Source organism: Schistocerca nitens, chromosome 1 (genome assembly GCF_023898315.1).
Source record: "Schistocerca nitens isolate TAMUIC-IGC-003100 chromosome 1, iqSchNite1.1, whole genome shotgun sequence".
In the NCBI taxonomy this organism is placed as follows: Eukaryota; Metazoa; Arthropoda; class Insecta; order Orthoptera; family Acrididae; genus Schistocerca; species Schistocerca nitens.
The window spans coordinates 151,511,447-151,533,446 of NC_064614.1; the positions used below are offsets into that span (position 1 = coordinate 151,511,447).

Consider the following 22,000-nt stretch of genomic DNA (forward strand, 5'->3'; position numbering starts at 1 on the left):
CCAAATCCAGCAACTTTCACATGCTACGTCACGTCACGTTTTATGTGACGTAGCATGTGAAAGTTGCTGGATTTGGACGGGTTACTCCGGTAACTGAAATATCAGATCTGAAGATGGTTCTGAATGAACCGAAACCGGTCATATGAATAAAAAGTTTACAATCAAGACAGATTTTAAGTAACATTAACGTTGGTCACCTCAGTGGAAACCTGTTTGCTCAAACTAAGCTTTGTTTTTGCTAGCTGTTTTGCTACTACAGACAATGAGGTACCTGTAAACGAGGTCATGCAGCGTAAAGGGTGAATGGCGGTGAGCGTCAATTCCGCAGTATACTGCAGCACAGTTCAAGGAGGCCGGCAAGGCATTTAAAATTTCCCACTTCTGATGCTGTCGTGCTGTAAAATACTGGCCCGTGGAAAGTTTGGACGGTCAGAGTAATTACTATTCCTACATCAGTACAACACTTTGATGTGTTGCATATTTATCTGTCATCTGTGAAATATGCCTACATTTTCCGTAGCAAAATTCTCGTATGTTTATTCTCTCTAGGCTGTACAGTGTACTTAGATATAACTTTTAAGAGGTGTCCTAGGCTCCAAGAACAATGGGGTCTGTCTGTACTGGAGCATGTATGGAAGAAACACAGTGAAGAAGAAGACGTAAGCATGTGTGCAGGAGTGTGCAGCTGCTCACTCTCAACATGTAACCTGGTCTCACAACAACACAGTAGCTCTGAGCAGCTTCACACTTTGATGGAACTTCCTTTCAAATTTTCTTTCCCCTCGTCTTCAGTTGTTCCTCAGGGTATGTGCCAGACTTTGGAACACTTCCTTCTAGACCACACTCAGGAAGAGGTTTATGGGTCAAAATACTGTACTTGGTTCCTGCAGGAGCAGCCATCCAATTCCGATCTTTCTTGGCTCAGAGGTGACCAACGCATTATTGACACGCTCAATTTGTGAAGCTCTTTCCCTTCAATAAGTCACCCAGTTTATAGGGTTTGTAATCATTTGTTTATCTGTGTCTGTACTTCATAGCTACCAATTTCAGTTCCATTCGGGTAACTCCTTCGTGGACCATGGTGCCGGTCGGGGTGGCCGAGCTGTTCTAGGCGCTTCAGTGTGGAACCGCGCGATCGCTACGGTCGCAGGTTCGAATCCTGCCTCGGGCATGGATGTGTGTGCTGTCCTTAGGTTAGTTAGGTTTAAGTAGTTCTAAGTTCTAGGGGGCTGATGACCTCAGATGTTAAACCCCAAAATGCTCAGAACCATTTTTTTGAGCATGGTGATTTTTGTTTTCTGTGTGTGTGTGTGTGTGTGTGTGTGTGTGTGTGTGTGTGTGTGTGTGTGTGTGTGTGTGTGTGTATGTGTGTGTGTGTTTATGCCGTACTTAACAATCTGGTTGACAAACCGTAATTCTTCTCTTGGAGACAACATTGCCTACTCTGCATGACCTATTCCTTATTTAGTTGTCTCAAGGCAGAACAATTTTACATAATTACATATGATAATTAACTTTCAAAACAAATATCATATCACCATAGCTGTCTCTTTCAGAAATCCTGTTACTGACGCGTTAACTTTAAATATAATTCCATCTCCATTATTCAGGAGCTTCTGCTGTCAGCAGTCAGGCACACATGTACGTGTTGTCTCTGCTTACTTCACTGATCTCACACACACAAGCACATACCCACACAGTTAGTAAATTTTGGAGTCATATGATACTCAACATTCACCAGTTCAGTGAGTGCGCTTCTTGATCAGTGTGAAGTAAATACAGTGTATTTATGGGCAATGTTTAAGTTCCTTGATTCCTGTGTTTGAGACTACAGTTTAGCAAAAAGCGTACTCCTGAGACACAGTGAAGTTGCCGGCCGAAGTGGCCGTGCGGTTAAAGGCGCTGCAGTCTGGAACCGCAAGACCGCTACGGTCGCAGGTTCGAATCCTGCCTCGGGCATGGATGTTTGTGATGTCCTTAGGTTAGTTAGGTTTAACTAGTTCTAAGTTCTAGGGGACTAATGGCCTCAGCAGTTGAGTCCCATAGTGCTCAGAGCCATTTGAACCAACCCACAGTGAAGTTCTGAAACCTGTTAACTACCACCAATGACATGGCATCATGTGTATATTAAAATACGGTCACACAACGGAAACTATATTATGAATCTGAATTTATACTTTCGCGGCCTTCTAAAACATGAAATATGGTACCATACCTCGCATTGCTACAATGAGAGAGGTTCACAGGCCGCAGACTATACTTCACGTAATGCAGCCATAGACTAAATATCTCTGGAGTGAGCATTCACATGCGCAGAACAGATTTTGTGTAGTCGACATACATTGCCGGCCTGGTCACGTGATCTCGGGGCTTCGTGTGTTTGTCCGTATAGCGCCCTGTATATTTAGAATGTCACTACATCCCCAGTACAGACCGATTCTTTTCGAACGTATCGTGGATCATTTACATATGCTGCGCAGACATTTTAACAGTATCCGTTTGATACCGGGAATGAAACTAGCCACGTAACTTTTAAGGGCAAGTGATTTTACATCCTGCTTCTTTGGGATAGGTGTCGCAGTTCAGATACACTCGATTTTTGGTAGTTTTCGGTATGATACGGCACTTTATAGTATTACAGAGCCTGACGTACATTTTTACATTGATAGTCTTGCAAAACGACTTGACAGTACGCTAGTACACTTTTGCAAGTGTCCGAAAAACAACGAATTTGTCACACATTAGCGATTATATACGCCCCCGGCGCCGCCCCCCGGCGCCGCCCCCCGACGCCGCCCCCCGACGCCCCCCACGGCGCCGCCCCCCGGCGCCGCCCCCGCCTCTCGCCCGCACGCAGGCCACGGCCAGACCACGTTCGCAGCTGCGCAGAAGACGCCTGACTGCCCCACTTCTCCCTCCTGCGGTGAGTTCCGTCACCACGCGTCGTCCAAATTCCTAGTGTGATTTATGGGAGCATTAGCCAAAATTTATGCTAAAAAAATAGAACGTAGCTTAATTTTTTCATAAACCAGAGCTTATAGTTGTCTATTTTTTCATTTTACGAGGGTCGTTCAATAATTAATGTCCCACATATTTTTTTTTTAAAAAAAGCCATTAATATACATAGACAGACGTCCTTGTTGGTGCTTCACGTTTGATGTTTGTTCCGTGCGCCGGTGAAGTTTCGAACCGTTCTGTCAGATGGCAGAGCCGTAGTACAGCGTCAAAATGGCGTCTATACAGGGTGTTACAAACAGGTACGGCCAAACTTTCAGGAAACATTCCTCAGACACAAAGAAAGAAAATATGTTATGTGGACGTGTGTCCGGAAACGCTTACTTTCCCTGTTAGAGCTCATTTTATTACTTCTCTTCAAATCACATTAATCATGGAATGGAAACACACAGCAACAGAATGTACCAGCGTGACTTCAAACACTTTGTTACAGGAAATGTTCAAAATGTCCTCCGTTAGCGAGGATACATGCATCCACCCTCCGTCGCATGGAATCCCTGATGCGCTGATGCGCTGATGCAGCCCTGGAGAATGGCGTATTGTATCACAGCCGTCCACAATACGAGCACGAAGAGTCTCTACATTTGGTACCGGGGTTGCGTAGACATGAGCTTTCAAATGCCCCCATAAATTAAAGTCAAGAGGGTTGAGGTCAGGAGAGCGTGGAGGCCACGGAATTGGTCCGCCTCTACCAATCCATCGGTCACCGAATGTGTTGTTGAGAAGCGTTCGAACACTTCGACTGAAATACGCAGGAGCTCCATCGTGCATGAACCACATGTTGTGTCGTACTTGTAAAGGCACATGTTCTAGCAGCACAGGTAGAGTATCCCGTATGAAATCATGATAACGTGCTCCATTGAGCGAAGGTGGAAGAACATGGGGCCCAATCAAGACATCACTAACAATGCCTGCCCAAACGTTCACAGAAAATCTGTGTTGATGACGTGATTGCAAAATTGCGTGCGGATTCTCATCAGCCCATACATGTTGATTGTGAAAATTTACAATTTGATCACGTTGGAATGAAGCCTCATCCGTAAAGAGAACATTTGCACTGAAATGAGGATCGACACATTGCTGGATGAACCATTCGCAGAAGTGTACCCGTGGAAGCCAATCAGTTGCTGATAGTGCCTGCACACGCTGTACATGGTACGGAAACAACTGGTTCTCCCGCAGCACTCTCCATACAGTGACGTGGTCAACGTTACCTTGTACAGCAGCAACTTCTTTGACGCTGACATTAGGGTTATCGTCAACTGCACGAAGAATTACCTCGTCCATTGCAGGTGTCCTCGTCGTTCTAGGTCTTCCCCAGTCGCGAGTCATAGGCTGGAATGTTCCGTGCTCCCTAAGACGCCGATCAATTGCTTCGAACGTCTTCCTGTCGGGACACCTTCGTTCTGGAAATCTGTCTCGATACAAACGAACCGCGCCACGGCTATTGCCCCGTGCTAATCCATACATCAATGGGCATCTGCCAACTCCGCATTTGTGAACATTGCACTGACTGCAAAACCACGTTCGTGATGAACACTAACCTGTTGATGCTACGTACTGATGTGCTTGATGCTAGTACTGTAGAGCAATGAGTCGCATGTCAACACAAGCACCGAAGTCAACATTACCTTCCTTCAATTGGGCCAACTGGCGGTGAATCGAGGAAGTACAGTACATACTGCCGAAACTAAAATGAGCTCTAACATGGAAATTAAGCGTTTCAGGACACATGTCCACATAACATCTTTTCTTTGTGTGTGAGGAATGTTTCCTGGAAGTTTGGCTGTACCTTTTTGTAACACCCTGTATACGAATCACGTTACAAGCAGCGTGCTGTTATTGATTCTTGTGTGCAGAAAAAGAAACCGTGGTGAACATGCATGAAGGTTTGTGTGCAGTGTTTGGCGACGCTGCAGTTAATAGGAGTGCAGTTGAGAGATGGGCAAAGAAAGTTACAGCCTCAGGAAATGCAGAAACAGAGCTCCATGATCAGCCACACTCGAGATGTCCGGTGCTTCAGTCCGGAACCGCGCGACTGCTACGGTCACAGGTTTGAATCCTGCTTCGGGCATGGGTGTATGTGATGTCCTTAGACTAGTTAGGTTTAAGTAGTTCTAGGGGACTGATGACCTCAGATGTTAAGTCCCATAGTTCTCAGAGCCATTTGAACCATTTAGTGATGTCCTGTCACAGCCACTGCTCCAGATATACTGAATCGTGCAGATGTCATTATTCTTGACGACCGGTTCATCACAACTCGACAATTGGCTGTACAGTTGTCGGTCATCATTGGAAGTGCGTCTGCAATGATTGAGACTCTCGGATATTCAAAGAGGTGCTCCCGATGGGTTCCACGAGTGCTAACAGCGGACTACAAAATTCAGAGAAAGGGCATTTCATCAGAATTTTTGGAGCGTTTTGAGACCGACGGAGAGGCCTTTCTATCACGGATCGTTACGGGAGACGAAAGCTGGGTTCACCACTTTGCGCTGGAAACAAAAAGGCAGTCCGTGGAGTGGCATCATCCTCATACACCACAAGAGAAGGAATTCGAGACAACCTCCTCTGCCAGAGAAGTCATGGTGACAGTCTTCTGGGATTCTGATAGCGTCATTCTCGTGGATGTCATGTCAAGAGGGTCAACCATCAATTCAGAGGCATACGTGAAGACCCTGAATAAATTCAAGAACCGTTGCCGACCTTTTCGATAGGACAAGAGTCCAGCAGAAATCTTCCTCCAACACGACAACGCACGCCCATACACAAGTCTGCTAACCCTGGAACACATCGTCAAATTGGGTTGGACATCATTGCCTCATCCCCCTTACATCCCAGACCTGGCATACTCGGACTTCATCTCTTTGGGCCACTTAAAAATTCTCTACAGGGAACACACTTTGAAGATGACGAGAGTGTCAGTCATTCAGTGAAAACACAGCTGCGCCTACAGGACAAGAGCTTTTACCAGCAGGGAATACATGCTCTTTTATGACGTTGGCGTAAGGCCATAGAAAGTGATGGAGATTACGTAGAAAAATAGGACATGGACGAGACATGTTTATGTGTATTGCCACCAAATTCTGACTCTTAACAATAAATATGTGTTGAGAAAAAAATGTGGGAAATTACTTATTGAACGACCCTCACATAAATTTTGACATCTGAGTTGACATAGATCAAATGGATTCTCTTCAACCTTCTCAGGATTCCCATTGTCAATTATATTCAGTTGAGAACTCAACTGAGATACTAAATGCTATAAAACTAAATTCCTCTTCAAAGATAATGAATAATGAAATGATTGTATGGCTTTGATGGTCGGGAATCCTCACCGGGGAAATTCGGCCACTCGGTTACAAGTCCTTTCACTTGGGGCGACTTGCGTGGCGAGGACGATGGAATAATTATAAGGACAACACGACGCCCAGCCCCCGAGCGAAGAAAATGTCTGACCCGGCCGGGAATTGAACCTGGGCTCATTGGAGAGCAGTCAGACGCGCTGACTACTCAGCTGAGGGGGCGCACGATATAATGAACGTACTGGCGTGTTGGATACAGTTTATGTTTTCAGTTGTAGTTTACTGTCTTCAAAATTTCATTCTGGACGGAATGGATCTGGAAAAGGGTTTTGATGCATTGCAACTCCAGACGACCTAGTGGTTACAGAATACATAATTGTGAATCTAAGCAGTTCTAAAATAGAGATGATGAGGAACTCATAAGGGAGGAAAGACGAACTAAGCGGTATACGGGAGTGGAACAAATCCATGAGAAGTTTTAGAGTTTGCTTAAATATGTAAATATCGTGAAAGAACATTAAAATTAACGTTAAACATTTTTGTCACAAAGGGCTCGAATGTGGAATAAGCAGTCGCCTTGATCTTTGGGTTGCCTTACAACATGTCCACGTCTAGCTCAAGCTTCCACTGTCGCTTATATTTTCACCTTTGTTTTTCAAACACTAGAATCAATGGTTCTCATACAGGGTATGTCGGAACACCCCCACCGGGGGAACACAATCGTTGAAGAAAAGCGGCTTATTTTACTGCGAGAGGTGTAAGTGAGAACCTATGGTGGTAGTGTGCAGAAATCATTCAAGGATCAACAGCCTCAGGCAAGTTGAGGTCAGATCTGTAGGTGCGCTCAGATAGCCTAAGGCTAATATGGCTGCTCGAGGTAATCAGGAAATCCTGGCAGTATTGTTGCTGGATGGTTGAATGATCTGCATATGTATCGATAGTTGTAAACAATCCCCTGCAGCTCAGAATTTCGCATCTGTCCTGAGTACTGGTTTTTTAATTCATCATGGAGGAGTTTCTGTGTAAATGCCACTTAAAGTTGACTTTTATTTTTGGAAATCAGTGATCGATTTTAGTGGACGTCGGTAGTCTGCTTTATCAAAGATTATGAATTGATAGAGTTTGAACTTGACTTAACTGCCACGCAATTGCTGTTAAGGTAAAAGTCAATGCAGTTGGTACCTCGATAATAGTTGTACAGGCAGACAACTAGCAACAGTGAAAACAGTCAGCATGCCTTTTGTAATTAACCAGAGCGGAACACAACAAGCTACTGCACAACATGGAAATCTCTTTAAACGTGCAGGTGGAAACACGGCAGTAAAACAAGTATTTTAACAGTGACAAAGGGGTAAGAAATGTTTGAATGGACATAAGAGAATACGGAATGCCCTGTGCTTACAATGTTAAATTGAGTCAAAGTTAAGGAACATTTTCTCATGATTTGTTGGGACTATACTTTCATTTTCTCACAGAACAGAAATATATGTTCTGGTTTTCTTTTGAAACAACCGTTTTGCAAAAAGAATGTTTAGATTCTCTGATAGTTTATATTTTCCAAATGTTAACAGAATTATAAATTTTAACAAGTATTTCGAAATACAAATTCCTAATACAAAATAATGTCATAAATCTATTAATTCAGGTATATCTGAAGCCTTAAGGAAAAAGTCCTGAAATTTTCATGTTTCTACTGTAAACAGACTATACACTAAACAGACCTCATATCCAAAAAAAACTAAAAGTTACAGCTAATCAACTTCAAAGTTCTTACTTACACTACTGGCCATTAAAATTGCTACACCAAGAAGAAATGCAGATGCTAAACGGGTATTCATTGGACAAATATATTATACTACAACTGACATGTGATTATATTTTCACGCAATTTGGGTGCATAGATCCTGAGAAATCAGTACCCAGAACAACCACCTCTGGCCGTAATAACGGCCTTGATACGCCTGGGCATTGAGTCAAACAGAGCTTGGATGGCGTGTACAGGTACAGCTGCCCATGCAGCTTAAACACGATACCACAGTTCATAAAGAGTAGTGACTGGCGTATTGTGACGAGCCAGTTGCTCGGCCACCACTGACCAGATGTTTTCAATTGGTGAGAGATCTGGAGAATGTGCTGGCCAGGGCAGCAGTCGAAGATTTTCTGTATCCAGAAAGGCCCGTACAGGACCTGCAATATGCGGTCGTGCATTATCCTGCTGAAATGTAGGGTTTCGTAGAGATCGAGTAAAAGGTGGAGCCACGGGTCGTAACACATCTGAAAAGTAACGTCCACTGTTCAAAGTGCCGTCAATGCGAACAAGAGGTGACCGAGATGTGTAACCAATGGCACCCCATACCATCACGCCGGGTGATACGCCAGTATGGCGATGACGAGTACACGCTTCCAATGTGCGTTCACCGCGATGTCGCCAAACACGGACGCGACCATCATGATGCTGTAAACAGAACCTGGATTCATCTGAAAAAAATGACGTTTTGCCATTCTTGCACCCAGGTTCGTCGTTGAGTACACCATCGCAGGCGCTCCTGTCTATGATGCAGCGTCAAGGGTAACCGCAGCCATGGTCTCCAAGCTGATGGTCCATGCTGCTGCAAACGTCGTCGAACTGTTCGTGCAGATGGTTGTTGTCTTGCAATCGTCCCCATCTGTTGACTCAGGGATCGAGACATGGCTGCACGATCCATTACAGCCATGTGGATAAGATGCCTGTCATCTCGACTGGTAGTGATACGAGGCCGTTGGAATCCAGCACGGCGTTCCGTATTACCCTCCTGAACCCACCGATGCCATATTCAGCTAACAGTCATTGGACCTCGACCAACGCGAGCAGCAAAGTCGCGATATGATAAACCGCAATCGCGATAGACTACAATGCGACCTTTATCAAAGTCGTGATAGTACGCATTTCTTCTCCTTACACGAGTCATCACAACAACGTTTCACCAGGCTACGCCGGTCAACTGATGTTTGTGTATGAGAAATCGGTTGGAAACTTTCGTCATGTCATCATGTTGTAGCTGTCGCCACCGGCGCCAACCTTGTGTGAATGCTCTGAAAAGTTAATCATTTGCATATCACATCATCTTCTTCCCGTCGGTTAAATTTCGTGTCTGTAGCACGTCATCTTCGTGGTGTAGCACTTTTAATGGCCAGTAGTGTAAATGTGTGCCTTTTCCAGAGATAGTATCATCAGAATTGTCCAACAGCTTCCTCTTGATGGCGCACCTATGCTGTTTAATCATCTATGAAACGATTTTCACTGTATTATCCGGAGACCCGAGCCATTACTTGTCCAAATAAGCAGTTCTTCATTCTATCCAGAGCCAAATCTTCTGCAAAATTTTGCACTTAGTTATATTACAGCATCATAAACGCCAAAGTGAAGTGTTCTTATACCCAAAAACACAATTTTAGGTAGTGTGTTCCATATCACATGGTTGGCACACTCATTTGGATTTTGAGTCCAGCCATGAAGATAACCCCGTAATAGGATGATATCTACGAGATATCGGAAAATTGGTTTTATTTCGTCCATTATGGCAGGTGGTAAATGATAAGGGTGATTGTCGTGTTGTTTAGTTACCTTGCCTCTATTGTGCTTGCACCGACTATCTTCTCCTTTTGGACATAGCCCATATTGTGAACTCTCACCGCTTGAAGCTCTGTGAGAAAAAAAAGAGCCCGAACTTCTGTTTTCATTAATTGGTGTAGAAGCGCCGACACATTCTGCGCAACCCACCCATCATTTTGTACGACAATGCGCGGGAGCATACAGCGCAAGCTGTGGCTGCTGTGTTCGGTCGATGGGACTGTGAAGTACTGTACCATCCACCATACTCCCCGGACTTAAGTCCTTGTGACTTTGATTTGATTCCGAAGATGAAAGATCACTTCGTGGCAGAACTGTTCCAGAGATTCGACAGGCAGTAGACCGCTCCATTCGCACCATCAACAGAACAAGTTCTGCTAACGGTATACTACGCCTTCCACGTAGCTGGCAACGGGTTCTACACAACCCTGGTAACTACTTTGAAGGTCAGTAACAGGTGCAAACATGTAACTCTTTTGTATCGGTTGTGAATAAATAGTTGCCACTATTTACGTTCCAATCGTCGTAGATATACGAGGGTTGTTTAAGTAAGGGCCGTTCGCGCGTATAGTCCCGTAGTTCGCGCGGACGCCGCAACAAGTCACCGCGCCACTTGCCGGCATCCTTCCCGTTCACACTGATGCAAGTTGCAGCTCTGTAGCTGACGTGTACGCATCGCTGTGCTACTTTATAATGTTTACGATTATTGAATCGCCCGCCGCGTGTGAGATACGGTCAATGATACGTTTTTTGACCGCGAGAAGCCTATCGGCTGCAGAAATTCATCGTCAGTTAACAGAAGTTTATGGCTTGAATGCAATGAGTGAAGGTAAAGTGCGTCAATGGGTTAGAGAGTTTAAAAATGGCCGTCAAAACGTCCATGATGAAGAACGCTCAGGCCGGCCCCCTGTGATCACTGATGATTTGGTGGCTGCAGTCGAAACAAAGATTCGTGAGGACAGAAGATTCACAATTTCCACTCTTTCTTTGGAATTTCCACAAGTATCAAGATCGGTTTTGTACAAAATTGTGTCTGAAAACCTAAACTTTAAGAAACTGTGTTCTCGGTGGGTACCCAGACTCCTCACAGAGGACCACAAAGGGAAGAGGTTTGACACTTCAGTGGACTTTTTGATTCGTTACGAGGAAGAAGGGGATGACATGTTGAGTCAAATTGTCACTGGAGATGAAACATGGGTATCCCATATCACTCCCGAAAGCAAGCGACAATCGATGGAATGGCGACACACAACCTCACCCGTCAAGGTCAAAGCCAAACAGACGCTGTCAAAGCGCAAGATTATGGCAACTGTGTTCTGGGACCGGCGCGGTGGTTTGCTAGTGGACTTAATGCCACGAGGAACGACAATCAACTCAGATGCCTACTATGCAACTCTAAAGAAGCTCCGCAGAGCAATTCAAAACAAAAGGCGCGGCATGCTGACAAAAGGAGTTTTGCTCCTGCACGATAACGCTAGGCCTCACACCTCTCAAAAGACTCAGGATTTGATTGATTCTTTTGGCTGGGAAGTTTTGGACCATGCACCATACAGCCCCGACCTTGCTCCTAGCGATTTTCACCTTTTCCGGTACCTGAAACACCATCTTGGCGGGCAGCGCTTCAATGACAAGGCAACTATGTAGAAAAATAGGTAAAAGTGTGTAGAATCAGAAAATAAAAGGTTTTTTACAAAAGTATTTGTATCTTTTTTAAAAAATAAAAACGGCCCTTACTTAAAAAACAACCCTCGTAGAACTGGGGAACACTGTTGAATGTCAGACAGACAAACAACACTGTAATCATTTTCATCTACGACTCCATAGACAGGCAAACTCTGACACATTAAAAGAATATGGAACAGACAGATGAACTGGTGAACTTACACAACAGACACTTACAGACACCACATCTAAAGTAAAATTTACTGGAGACTTCTCAGAACCATTCGAGACACACTGAGGGATCAGACAAGGAGATGGGATCTCACGCTATAATTCCACATTGTCTTGGACGAAACTGAGAATGGCAGAAGAAAGTAAAAGCGATTCAGTTAGGAAGAACACATACATACAAAAAAATCATAAAATGCCTGACTTTTGCAGATGACCTGGTAATACTCAGCATCAACAAAAAAGATGCACTGGAACACTTACGCGAATTCTCTACCATAACGGGTCTACAGGTATCGCATGAGAAAACACTATGCATGGAGAGAGAGAACAACACACATAATCCATAAAGGTCAGAAGAGTAGAAAAATTCAAGTATCCAGAGGAATATATGCAAAAAGGAGGCTCAAACAACACAACCAGCATAGAAAGAGCAGAAAAACCTCAGAAAGCATACAAACTAACAAGGACACACAATAAAAGAAACATATCAAGACAGGCTAAACTCATGTACTACGCTACAGTAGTACCAGAAGAACTCTACACATCGAAAACGACCACAACCAGAGCAACATGTATCACAGAGATAGAAAGAACAGAGTGAAAAATCCTCAGAAAAGCTTTTAGAGTGATACACGTAGTTAGAGTATGGATGAATAGACCAACCAAAGAATTACACAAACACACGGACTCACTGACGAAATTAGGAAATGCCTACTAACATTCTAGAGACACATATACAGAACGAGCAACAACAAAGAGGATTTTTTATGTTGTAAAAATTTCTATCAAGAAAAATAATTGGTATCCATATGTAAAAGAAGACCCAAAGCATGCAGTAATCAGTAGGGAAGTGATAAATGAAAGAGACAGATTCAGAAGCAAAATTGTGAACGCGAAATTTGAACTGAAAAAAGGAAGAGAACAGGGGAAAATATGAACAAAGGAAACAACACTGTAAGTTCAAATGGCTCTGAGCACTATGGGACTTAACTTCTGGCCGGCTGGAGTGGTCGAGCAGTTCTAGGCGCTACAGTCTGGAACCGCGCAACCGCTACGGTCGCAGGTTCGAATCCTGCCTCGGGCATGGATGTGTGTGATGTCCTTAGATTAGTTAGGTTTAAGTAGTTCTAAGTTCTAGGGGATTGATGACCTCAGCAGTTAAGTCCCATAGTGCTCAGAGGCATTTGAACCACTTAACTTCTGAGGTCAACAGTCCCCTAGAAATTAGAACTACTTAAACCTAACTAACCTAAGAGCATCTCACACATCCATGACCGAAGCAGGATTCGAACCTGCGACCGTAGCAGCAGCGTAGTTCCAGACTGTAGCGCCTAGAACCGCTCGGCAACCCCGGCCGGCCGCTGTCAAAGAATGAAGAGATTTTGGTAAGAGGAAAAGAAAAGAAAACAGGAAAAAATTGAATAATCATATAAGATTTAAGTGTAAACACTCTCAAAGGCAAAAATGTGTAACATAAAGCAGCGGCACATACATCCCAGCCACAAGAACTTAGGTTGAAAGCGTATGTGTGTGTTGAAATAAGAGTTTTCTGAGTTTCTTACAGTGTCATAATGTAATAACCTATACTGAGGGGCTGGCCTGGGTGGCCGAGCGGTTCTAGGCAGTACAGTCTGGAACCGCGCGATCACTACGGCCGCAGGTTCGAATCCTGCCTCGGGCATGGAAGTGTGTGATGTCCTTAGGTTAGTTAGGTTTAAGAAGTTCTAAGTTCTAGGCGACTGATGACCTCAGAAGTTAAGTCCCATAGTGCTCAGCGCCATTTGAACCATTTCTATACTGAGGGAACCAGCGTTTCGGCCACGGTTACATTGTTCTGGGTCTACTGATGTGCTTTAGTTGTGAGGAGTCGCTTGTATTTTCTCATTGCCGATCAATAAGTATGACGTTTTATAAGGTCGTAGTTGTGATTGGTCACTTTAGGTGGAAGGCGTGGGAACTTTATTATAATAGGTTGCTACGGTAGATGGAGTGGGGACCACCTGTTGTCTATTGCTTCTTGCATTGTTTGCTACGGTTGGTGCTCATCGGCGAATGGGACGTGGGCTCCTGTTTAGCTACTGCTGCACGCAGGCTGCCTGATATCGCTCGCGTCACGCGCTGTTTGTGCATCCCGTTGGACTCTGAGGCTGACAGACAGGAGTTGGCAAGCTTTTATACGCCTTCTCTGTTCATGTTGTTGTAGTGGCTGCAGCCGTAAGTCAACTCAAAGAGCCATGGCAACAGACGGATGGAGACTAGATGGGCAAGAAATCGACAAACTGCAGCAGGGACGCGCCTACCTTACGTGAAAAATATCACTGACTGGATTGATAAACTCCTCCGTCCGGTTGGTTTCCAGCCTGTCTACCAGAAAAAAAGGAAATTATCGTGTGACATTGTTGACTGGGAGCCCCCTTCATGGGGAAATTCGGCCGCTGGGTTGCAAATCTTATTTCAGGTGGCGCCACATTGGGCGACTTACGCGTCGATGACATTGGTCTGGGCGGACGTCACAAGACATCCGTTCAAGTTGATCGTTGATGTCTTGACCCAGTTTTTTGCCGGCAAATGTATTAGGCGAACGCCGTAGCACTCAGCTAAGAAGGCAGACTGTCTGCCCTGGCAACCACAAGGTTCAGGATGTGCTAGGATCCACAAAGGACAAGACAGATGTTTTGCACACCGCAGGTGTGTACAAGATGGAATGTCAGTGTGCAGAGGTACACATCGTCGAGACCGACAGGCCGATAGCAACCCACATACCAGAAAGTGAGCACTACATTCGCCTGGGCAGCACAGGAAGTCTATAGCGGCCGAACAGCGACAAGACTTTGGAAGCAAATCAAATTTAATGAAAGCCGTGTACCAGCTAAGCAGCCGGCTTTGACGAAACATAAGACAAGAGAAGCCACAGAAATGATAAAAAAAACCTTACAGCATGAACAAGGACGGGTATAAGCTTGCCCTATCCTGCCTGCCAGCCCACAGAGTCCAACAGGCCACACCAGTAACACGATAGATGTAGTCCTTCACCAGGGAAGACGAATGGAATATTCCAGAATTTGAAACGCGAACAGCTGCTAGCAAGAGTTTCTTGGAAGTAGATACCTTAGGGGTTGCGAAGCAACTCAAATAGCTGGATACGGGGAAGTCTTCAGGTCCAGATTGTATACCGATCAGGTTCCTTTCAGATTAGCTCCCTACTTAGCAATCATATACAACCGCTCACTCACCGATAGATCTGTACCTACAGATTGGAAAATTGCGCAGGTCGCACCAGTGTTTAAGAAGGGTAGTAGGAGTAATCCATCGAACTACAGACCTATATCATAGACTGTTTGCATTAGGGTTTTGGAGCATATACTGTATTCAAACATTATGAATCACCTCGAAGGGAACGATCTATTGATACGTAATCAGCATGGTTTCAGAAAACATCGTTCTTGTGCAACGCAGCTAGCCCTTTATTCGCACGAAGTAATGGCCGCTATCGACAGGGGATCTCAAGTTGATTCCGTATTTCTAGATTTCCGGAAACCTTTTGACACCGTTCCTCACAAGTGACTTCTAATCCAGCTGCGGGCCTATGGGGTATCGTCTCGGCTGTGCGACTGGGTTCGTGATTTCCTGTCAGGAAGGTCGCAGTTCGTAGTAACAGACGGCAAATCATCGAGTAAAACTGAAGTAATATCAGGTGTTCCCCAGGGAAGCGTCCTGGGACCTCTGCTGTTCCTGATCTATATAAATGACCTGGGTGACAATCTGAGCAGTTGTCTTAGGTTGTTCGCAGATGATGCTGTAATTTACCGTCTAGTAAGGTCATCCGCAGACCAGTATCAGTTGAAAAGCGATTTAGAAAAGATTGCTGCATGGTGTGGCAGGTGGCAGTTGACGCTAAATAACGAAAAGTGTGAGGTGATCCACATGAGTTCCAAAAGAAATCCGTTGGAATTCGATTACTCGACAAATAGTACAATTCTCAAGGCTGTCAATTCAACCTGGGTGTAAAAATTACGAACAACTTCAGCTGAAAGACCACATAGATAATATTGTGGGGAAGGCGAGCCAAAGGTTGCGTTTCATTGGCAGGACACTTAGAAGATGCAACAAGTCCACTAAAGAGACAGCTTACACTACACTCGTTCGTCCTCTGTTAGAACATTGCTGCGCGGTGTGGGATCCTTACCAGGTGGGATTGACGGAGGACATCGAAAGGGTGCAAAAAAGGGCAGCTCGTTTTGTATTATCACGTAATAGGGGAGAGAGTGTGGTAGATATGATACGCGAGTTGGGATGGAAGTCACTAAAGCAAAGACGTTTTTCGTCGCGGCGAGATCTATTTACGGAATTTCAGTCACCAACTTTCTCTTCCGAATGCGAAAATATTTTGTTGTGCCCAACCTACATAGGTAGGAATGATCATCAAAATAAATTAAGAGAAATCAGAGCTCGAACAGAAAGGTTTAGGTGTTCGTTTTTCCCGCGCGCTGTTCGGGAGTGGAATGGTAGAGAGATAGTATGATTGTGGTTCAAATGGCTCTGAGCACTATGGGACTCAACTGCTGAGGTCATTAGTCCCCTAGAACTTAGAACTAGTTAAACCTAACTAACCTAAGGACATCACAAACATCCATGCCCGAGGCAGGATTCGAACCTGCGACCGTAGCGGTCTTGCGGTTCCAGACTGCAGCGCCTTTAACCGCACGGCCACTTCGGCCGGCTATGATTGTGGTTCGATGAACCCTCTGCCAAGCACTTAAATGTGAATTGCAGAGTAATCATGTAGATGTAGATGTAGCTGTAGATGCCACGAGTGCTACCGTCGAGTAGCTGCCGCCATGTTGCCCGCATCCAGTAGGAGGAAAACAGTAGCCCATGTCACATTCTCCAACGAGCACCAATCGTAGCAAATAATGCAAATGCAATAGACGACAGAGGATCGCCACTCCCCCCACCATAGCAACCTACCATAGTAAAGTTCCAGCTTCTTCCACCTCAAATGACCAACCATAACTACGACCTTATAAAGTTATGACGTAACGTCATGCTTATCGATCGGCACTGACATAATGTAAGCGCCTCCTCACAGCTGAGGACCATCAGTAGACCCAAAACAATTCCACTGTAACCGTGGCCGAAACGTTGGTTTCTCCAGTGTAGTTTTTTTCATTATGACGCGGTAAGATACGCAGAAAACTTTTATGTCAACTGAATACGACAGTGGAGGCCTACACAGTTATATGTATGTGTATGTTTTTGATTGTGGTTTTTGTTATACAACGCCTTCATCTGTATAAATATGAACATGTGCATGCAGTAAGTGGTGTGTTTGTGTGTAGCGGTAGGGGATTCTCGTTAGTGGCATCGTTATATCTGAACTACTTCGACTAACTGGATTCCTGGTAAAAAGTATGTGAGAACTTCTAATATAGCAGCGCGTCAGCAATCGTGAATAATTTAATGATTACAAAGAATCCGCCTCGGTTGCCAATAGAAACCGGATGTTGACCTAGGTTTCGGCGCGGATAACCACGCCTTCTTCGGAACAGACTAAAACTACAAACTGCCTAAAGAGGCATGGTCCAACATTAATACAGAAAGCCCAAAAGTGCAAAAGACTCGCATAAAATGTAAAATAAACGGTACGTGTGTACCATGTCAGCCGGCCGGTGTGGCTGAGCGGCTCTATGTGCCTCAGTCTGGACCCGCGCGACCGCTACAAAAATGGTTCAAATGGTTCTGAGCACTAAGGGACTTAACATCTGTGGTCATCAGTCCCCTAGAACTTAGAACTACTTAAACCTAACTAACCTAAGGACAACACACACATCCATGCCCGAGGCAGGATTCGAACCTGCGACCGTTGCAGTCGCGCGGTTCCGGACTGCGCGCCTAGAACCGCTAGACCATCGCGGCCGGCGCCTGCCTCGGGCATGGATGTGTGTGATGTCTTTATATTAGTTATGTTTAAGTAGTTTTAAGTTCTAGGGGACTGATGACCTCAGATGTAAAGTCCCATAGTGCTCAGAGCCATTTGAACCATTTTTGTACCATTTCAATAGCTGTACTTAGCTCAAACGTCAGAAGCGTGCTTCCTCACTCCATCCAACGTTCCGTGGGCCGCGGGCTCTCAGTTTATCTTAGAGCTAGCGGCCCACTGAACGTTGGATGGGGTGAGGAAGCACGCTTCTGACGTTTGAGCTAAGTACAGCTATTGCCATGGTACACACGTACCGTTTATTTTACATTTTATTCGAGTTTTTTGCACTTTTGGGCTTTCTGTATTAATGTTGGACCGTGACTCTTAAGGCAGTTTGTAGTTTTAGTGTGTTCCGAAGAAGGCGTGGTTATCCGCGCCGAAACCTAGGTCAACATCCGGTTTCTATTTGCAGTCGAGACGGATTCTTTATAATCATTAAAAAGTATGTGTTTCTGACTAGTGTGTTTCAAGATATCTGCACAAGAGTCAGAAGGGACTGCTGCTCACACGACTAGTATTGACAAAATGAGGCACCTCTTTCAGTGGAGGGCAACAGTTACTTGAGAACAGCATTATGAGGTCAAAAAACTCACTGTTAGCAATCAATGTGACAAAATGTGAGAAGAGAATCTCTTGAGAGACGGAATGTAATACTTTTTGATAGAGAGTGCGTGTACACTTAGAGAGGGTAATGCATCTGTAAACCTGTACCGTAATATACTGGGTGATCAAAAAGTCAGTATAAATTTGAAAACTGAATAAATCACGGAATAATGTAGATAGAGAGGTACAAATTGACACTCATGCTTGGAATGACATGGGGTTTTATTAGAACCAAAAAAATACAAAATTTCAAAAAATGTCCGACAGATGGCGCTTCATCTGATCAGAATAGCAATAATTAGCATAACAAAGTAAGACAAAGCAAAGATGATGTTCTTTACAGGAAATTCTCAATATGTCCACCATCATTCCTCAACAATAACTGTAGTCGAGGAATAATGTTGTGAACAGCACTGTAAAGCATGTCCGGAGTTATGGTGAGGCATTGGCGTCGGATGTTGTCTTTCAGCATCCCTAGAGATGTCTGTCGATCACGATACACTTGCGACTTCAGGTAACCCCAAAGCCAATAATCACACGGACTAAGGTCTGGGGACCTGGGAGGCCAAGCATGACGAAAGTGGCGGATGAGCACACGATGGTCACCAAACGACGCGAGCAAGAGATCTTTCATGCGTCTAGTAATATGGGGTGGAGGGCCATGATGCATAAACATCGTATGTTCCAGCAGGTGTTTATCAGCCATGCTGGGGATGATGCGATTCTGTAACATATCGGCGTGCCTCTCACCCGTCACGGTAGCGGTGACAAAACCAGAATCACGCATTTCCTCGAAGAAAAAAGGCCCGATAACGGTAGATGTGGTAAATCCAACCCATACCGTGACTTTCTCGTCGTGCAATGGAGTTTCCACGACAGTTCTAGGATTTTCGGTAGCCCAAATTCTGCAGTTGTGGGCGTTGACAGACCCACGGAGCGTGAAATGGGCTTCGTCGGTCCACAACACGTTACTCAACCAATCGTCATCTTTCGCAATCTTTTGAAACGCCCACAACGCAAATGCTCTCCACTTCACTAAATCGCCAGGGAACAGTTCATGATGCCGATAGATTTTGTACAGATAGCAACGGAGGGTACGCCTAAGTGCCAACCAAACAGTAGTGTATGGAATGCCGGTGCAACATGCGACTGCATGAGCGCTGACTTCCCCATGCATAGACGAACCCGCTACAGTCTACATTTCTTCATGAACTGTGTCCACAACATTACACCTTGTGCTCAGTCGGCCACTATCGTATAAACAACCCGTGACTTCGAACTTCGAAATCATTCTCGCCAGAGCTGCATTTGTCAACGGACCTTTACCCATTCATGTCCCCTTCCCATGGCGATAGGATCGTAACGCTGAACTAGCACATTCCCCATTCTGATAATACAGCTTCACTAAAAGCGCCTTTTCAGGTAACGTCAACATGCTGTGACTGCTGACGCATCTGATTCTCTCTCTCTTTTTTTTCGTTATTGTGATTTCATTCCCCCGCCCCATATGGGCAGGGGAGGGCTGTCAGCGGCACAATCCGCCGCTCTTCAGCCGAGTGACATGACAACTTAAAGTAAGAATAAAATGTTACATACATAAGGCGATAAAAAAGGGGAACTTAAAACAGAGTAATGGGAGAAAATGGAGGTAAAAATAGACTGATATGGAGACGTTCATGGAGACAGTTAAAAAAGTCACCAGAAAGTTAAAAAAACAGTTGGCGATGCTTAAAACACAGAGAAGACACTGAATGGACATGCACAGGTTAAAAGTCGGCCACAGTATTAAAAACACTCCAGAACAACACACTTAAAACCCACTTGTAGCACACAAGACGAAGAATAAAACTGCCAGGTAGGACCTGCCGAGGGAAAGGTGAGAGAGGATGGAAAAGGAGGGGAGAGCAAGGGGCAGCAGGAGAAGTGGTGGGATGAAGAGAGTAGGGGCGTCAGCAGGTACACGGAGAGGCAAGAGCCACATGGGGTGGGAGATGAAGAGGGAAAACAGGGCAGGAGCTAGTGCAGAGACACTGAAAGGGGGCACAAGAGAGGTAGGGGGAGTAGGAGGGGGAATACGCTCAGGAGGAGAGAGGGGGAGGAGAGGGAGCCCTGAGGAGGAGGCAGGAAGATGGGGTTAGAGTTGGTAGGAAGGGTAGATGTCAGGGCAAAGCTCATCATCCGGGAGGGGTACACAGTGGAAGTTGTGTTGGGAAAGGAGATGGAGCGTGTGGAGATGGAGAGAGGGTGGGACACAACGGTAAAGGCGCGGCAACTGGGTGGGGGTGGAGAGGAAGGGAGACACCAGGGGGTGAGGGGGATCAAGGTGGCAGACAATATATAGTGTGTGATTGTGTTCAAGGAAAAGGAGAAGGTTGGGGAAGGGGATGAGGTCGTAGATTCTCTCTCTCATTACAGCTCCTTTTATACACGATTGTCATGCGCAGTCACTGACGTTTTGCTGTACAGCGCCATCTGTCGGACATTTTGTGAACTTTGTTTTTTTTGGTTCTAATGAAACCCCATGTCATTCCAAGCATGTGTGTCAATTTTTTACCTCTCTATCTACATTATTCCGTGGTTTATTAAGTTTTCAAATTTATACTGACTTTTTGATCACCCAGTACATAGACTTTCCGACCGTTTTGTATCATAGAAGGGACAGGACTGAGAGTGGTCATTTGTCTCTCTGGACAGATGAATTTTTAGAACTGTGCATAATTGTGCTTCTAGGATATTTTTCTTCGACAGGTTGCATGTTTGTAGTAAAGTGTAAGAATTTCTTTGTTCTGTGCAGGAACCTTTCTGGAGAGGAGAGAGCCGATAGGCTGACAGATGCAGCTTTTGATGGGCAAGTGGCCGAGCTGCGTGCTCTGCTCGCAGCAGGGGCGGACATCGAAGCGCTGGACAGTTCAGGGTGGACTGCTCTGCACGCGGCAGCGAGGGCGGGAAACGTACAGGCCTTGAAGTGTCTGCTGGCGGCGGGGGCAGACGTGGGAGGGAGAATCGACGGTGGGTTCAGCGCCCTGCATTGGGCAGCAACATTGGAATATTCGGACGTGGCGAAGTGCCTGCTGGAGGCGCGGGCAAATGTGGGCGCCAGGGATGGCTACCAGAAGACGCCTCTGCACTGGGCTGCAGCGAAAGGCCTTTGGGCTGTGGTGCGGCTGCTCTGTGCGGCCTCAGCAGAAGTCAACGCCAGGGATCAGTGGGGGTCTACTCCGCTGCACTACGCTGCGTCCTATGACTACACAGAGGTGGCGGCTGCGCTGTTGGAGGCAGGAGCTGACAGGACGGTCAGGGATGAGGATGAGCTCACGCCACTGGACATCGCCACGGACAAGCAAAACCAGCAGCTCATAGACGTACTAAGAAGAACCTAGCAGTCCAACAAACATCTCAGGAGAAAAAAAAACTAACATGAATTTTCGTTGTTTTTAGAATAAAGAATAGAAAAAATTCTAATTTTTGTACCCATATAAACTAATGAAAGCAACATTAGGCAAGCTTCCTATTGTGAAAACTCAACAAAAATCTATGTACACTCCATTACAAATAGTCGATTATTGAAAAGCATGTTGTAGGAGCATGATTGGTGCT

At 45.3% G+C, this 22,000-nt stretch overlaps 1 protein-coding gene across 1 annotated transcript; it reads left to right on the forward strand.

Moving 5' to 3' along the window:
- Nucleotides 1-303: 303 nt before the first annotated feature.
- LOC126229163 (26S proteasome non-ATPase regulatory subunit 10-like) lies at nucleotides 304-21,783 on the forward strand. The gene is made up of 3 exons (XM_049942380.1): nucleotides 304-309; nucleotides 2,746-2,960; nucleotides 21,198-21,783. The coding sequence occupies exons 1-3, from the start codon at nucleotides 304-306 to the stop codon at nucleotides 21,781-21,783; spliced, it is 807 nt and encodes a 268-aa protein (XP_049798337.1).
- The last annotated feature ends 217 nt before the right edge of the window (nucleotides 21,784-22,000 follow it).

Excerpts from the sequence above, each read along its gene's own strand:
- LOC126229163 (XM_049942380.1), top strand. Across the intron at positions 2,961-21,197 it reads GCGTCGTCCAAATTCCTAGT|GAACCTTTCTGGAGAGGAGA; the intron begins GTGATTTATGGG and ends TGTTCTGTGCAG.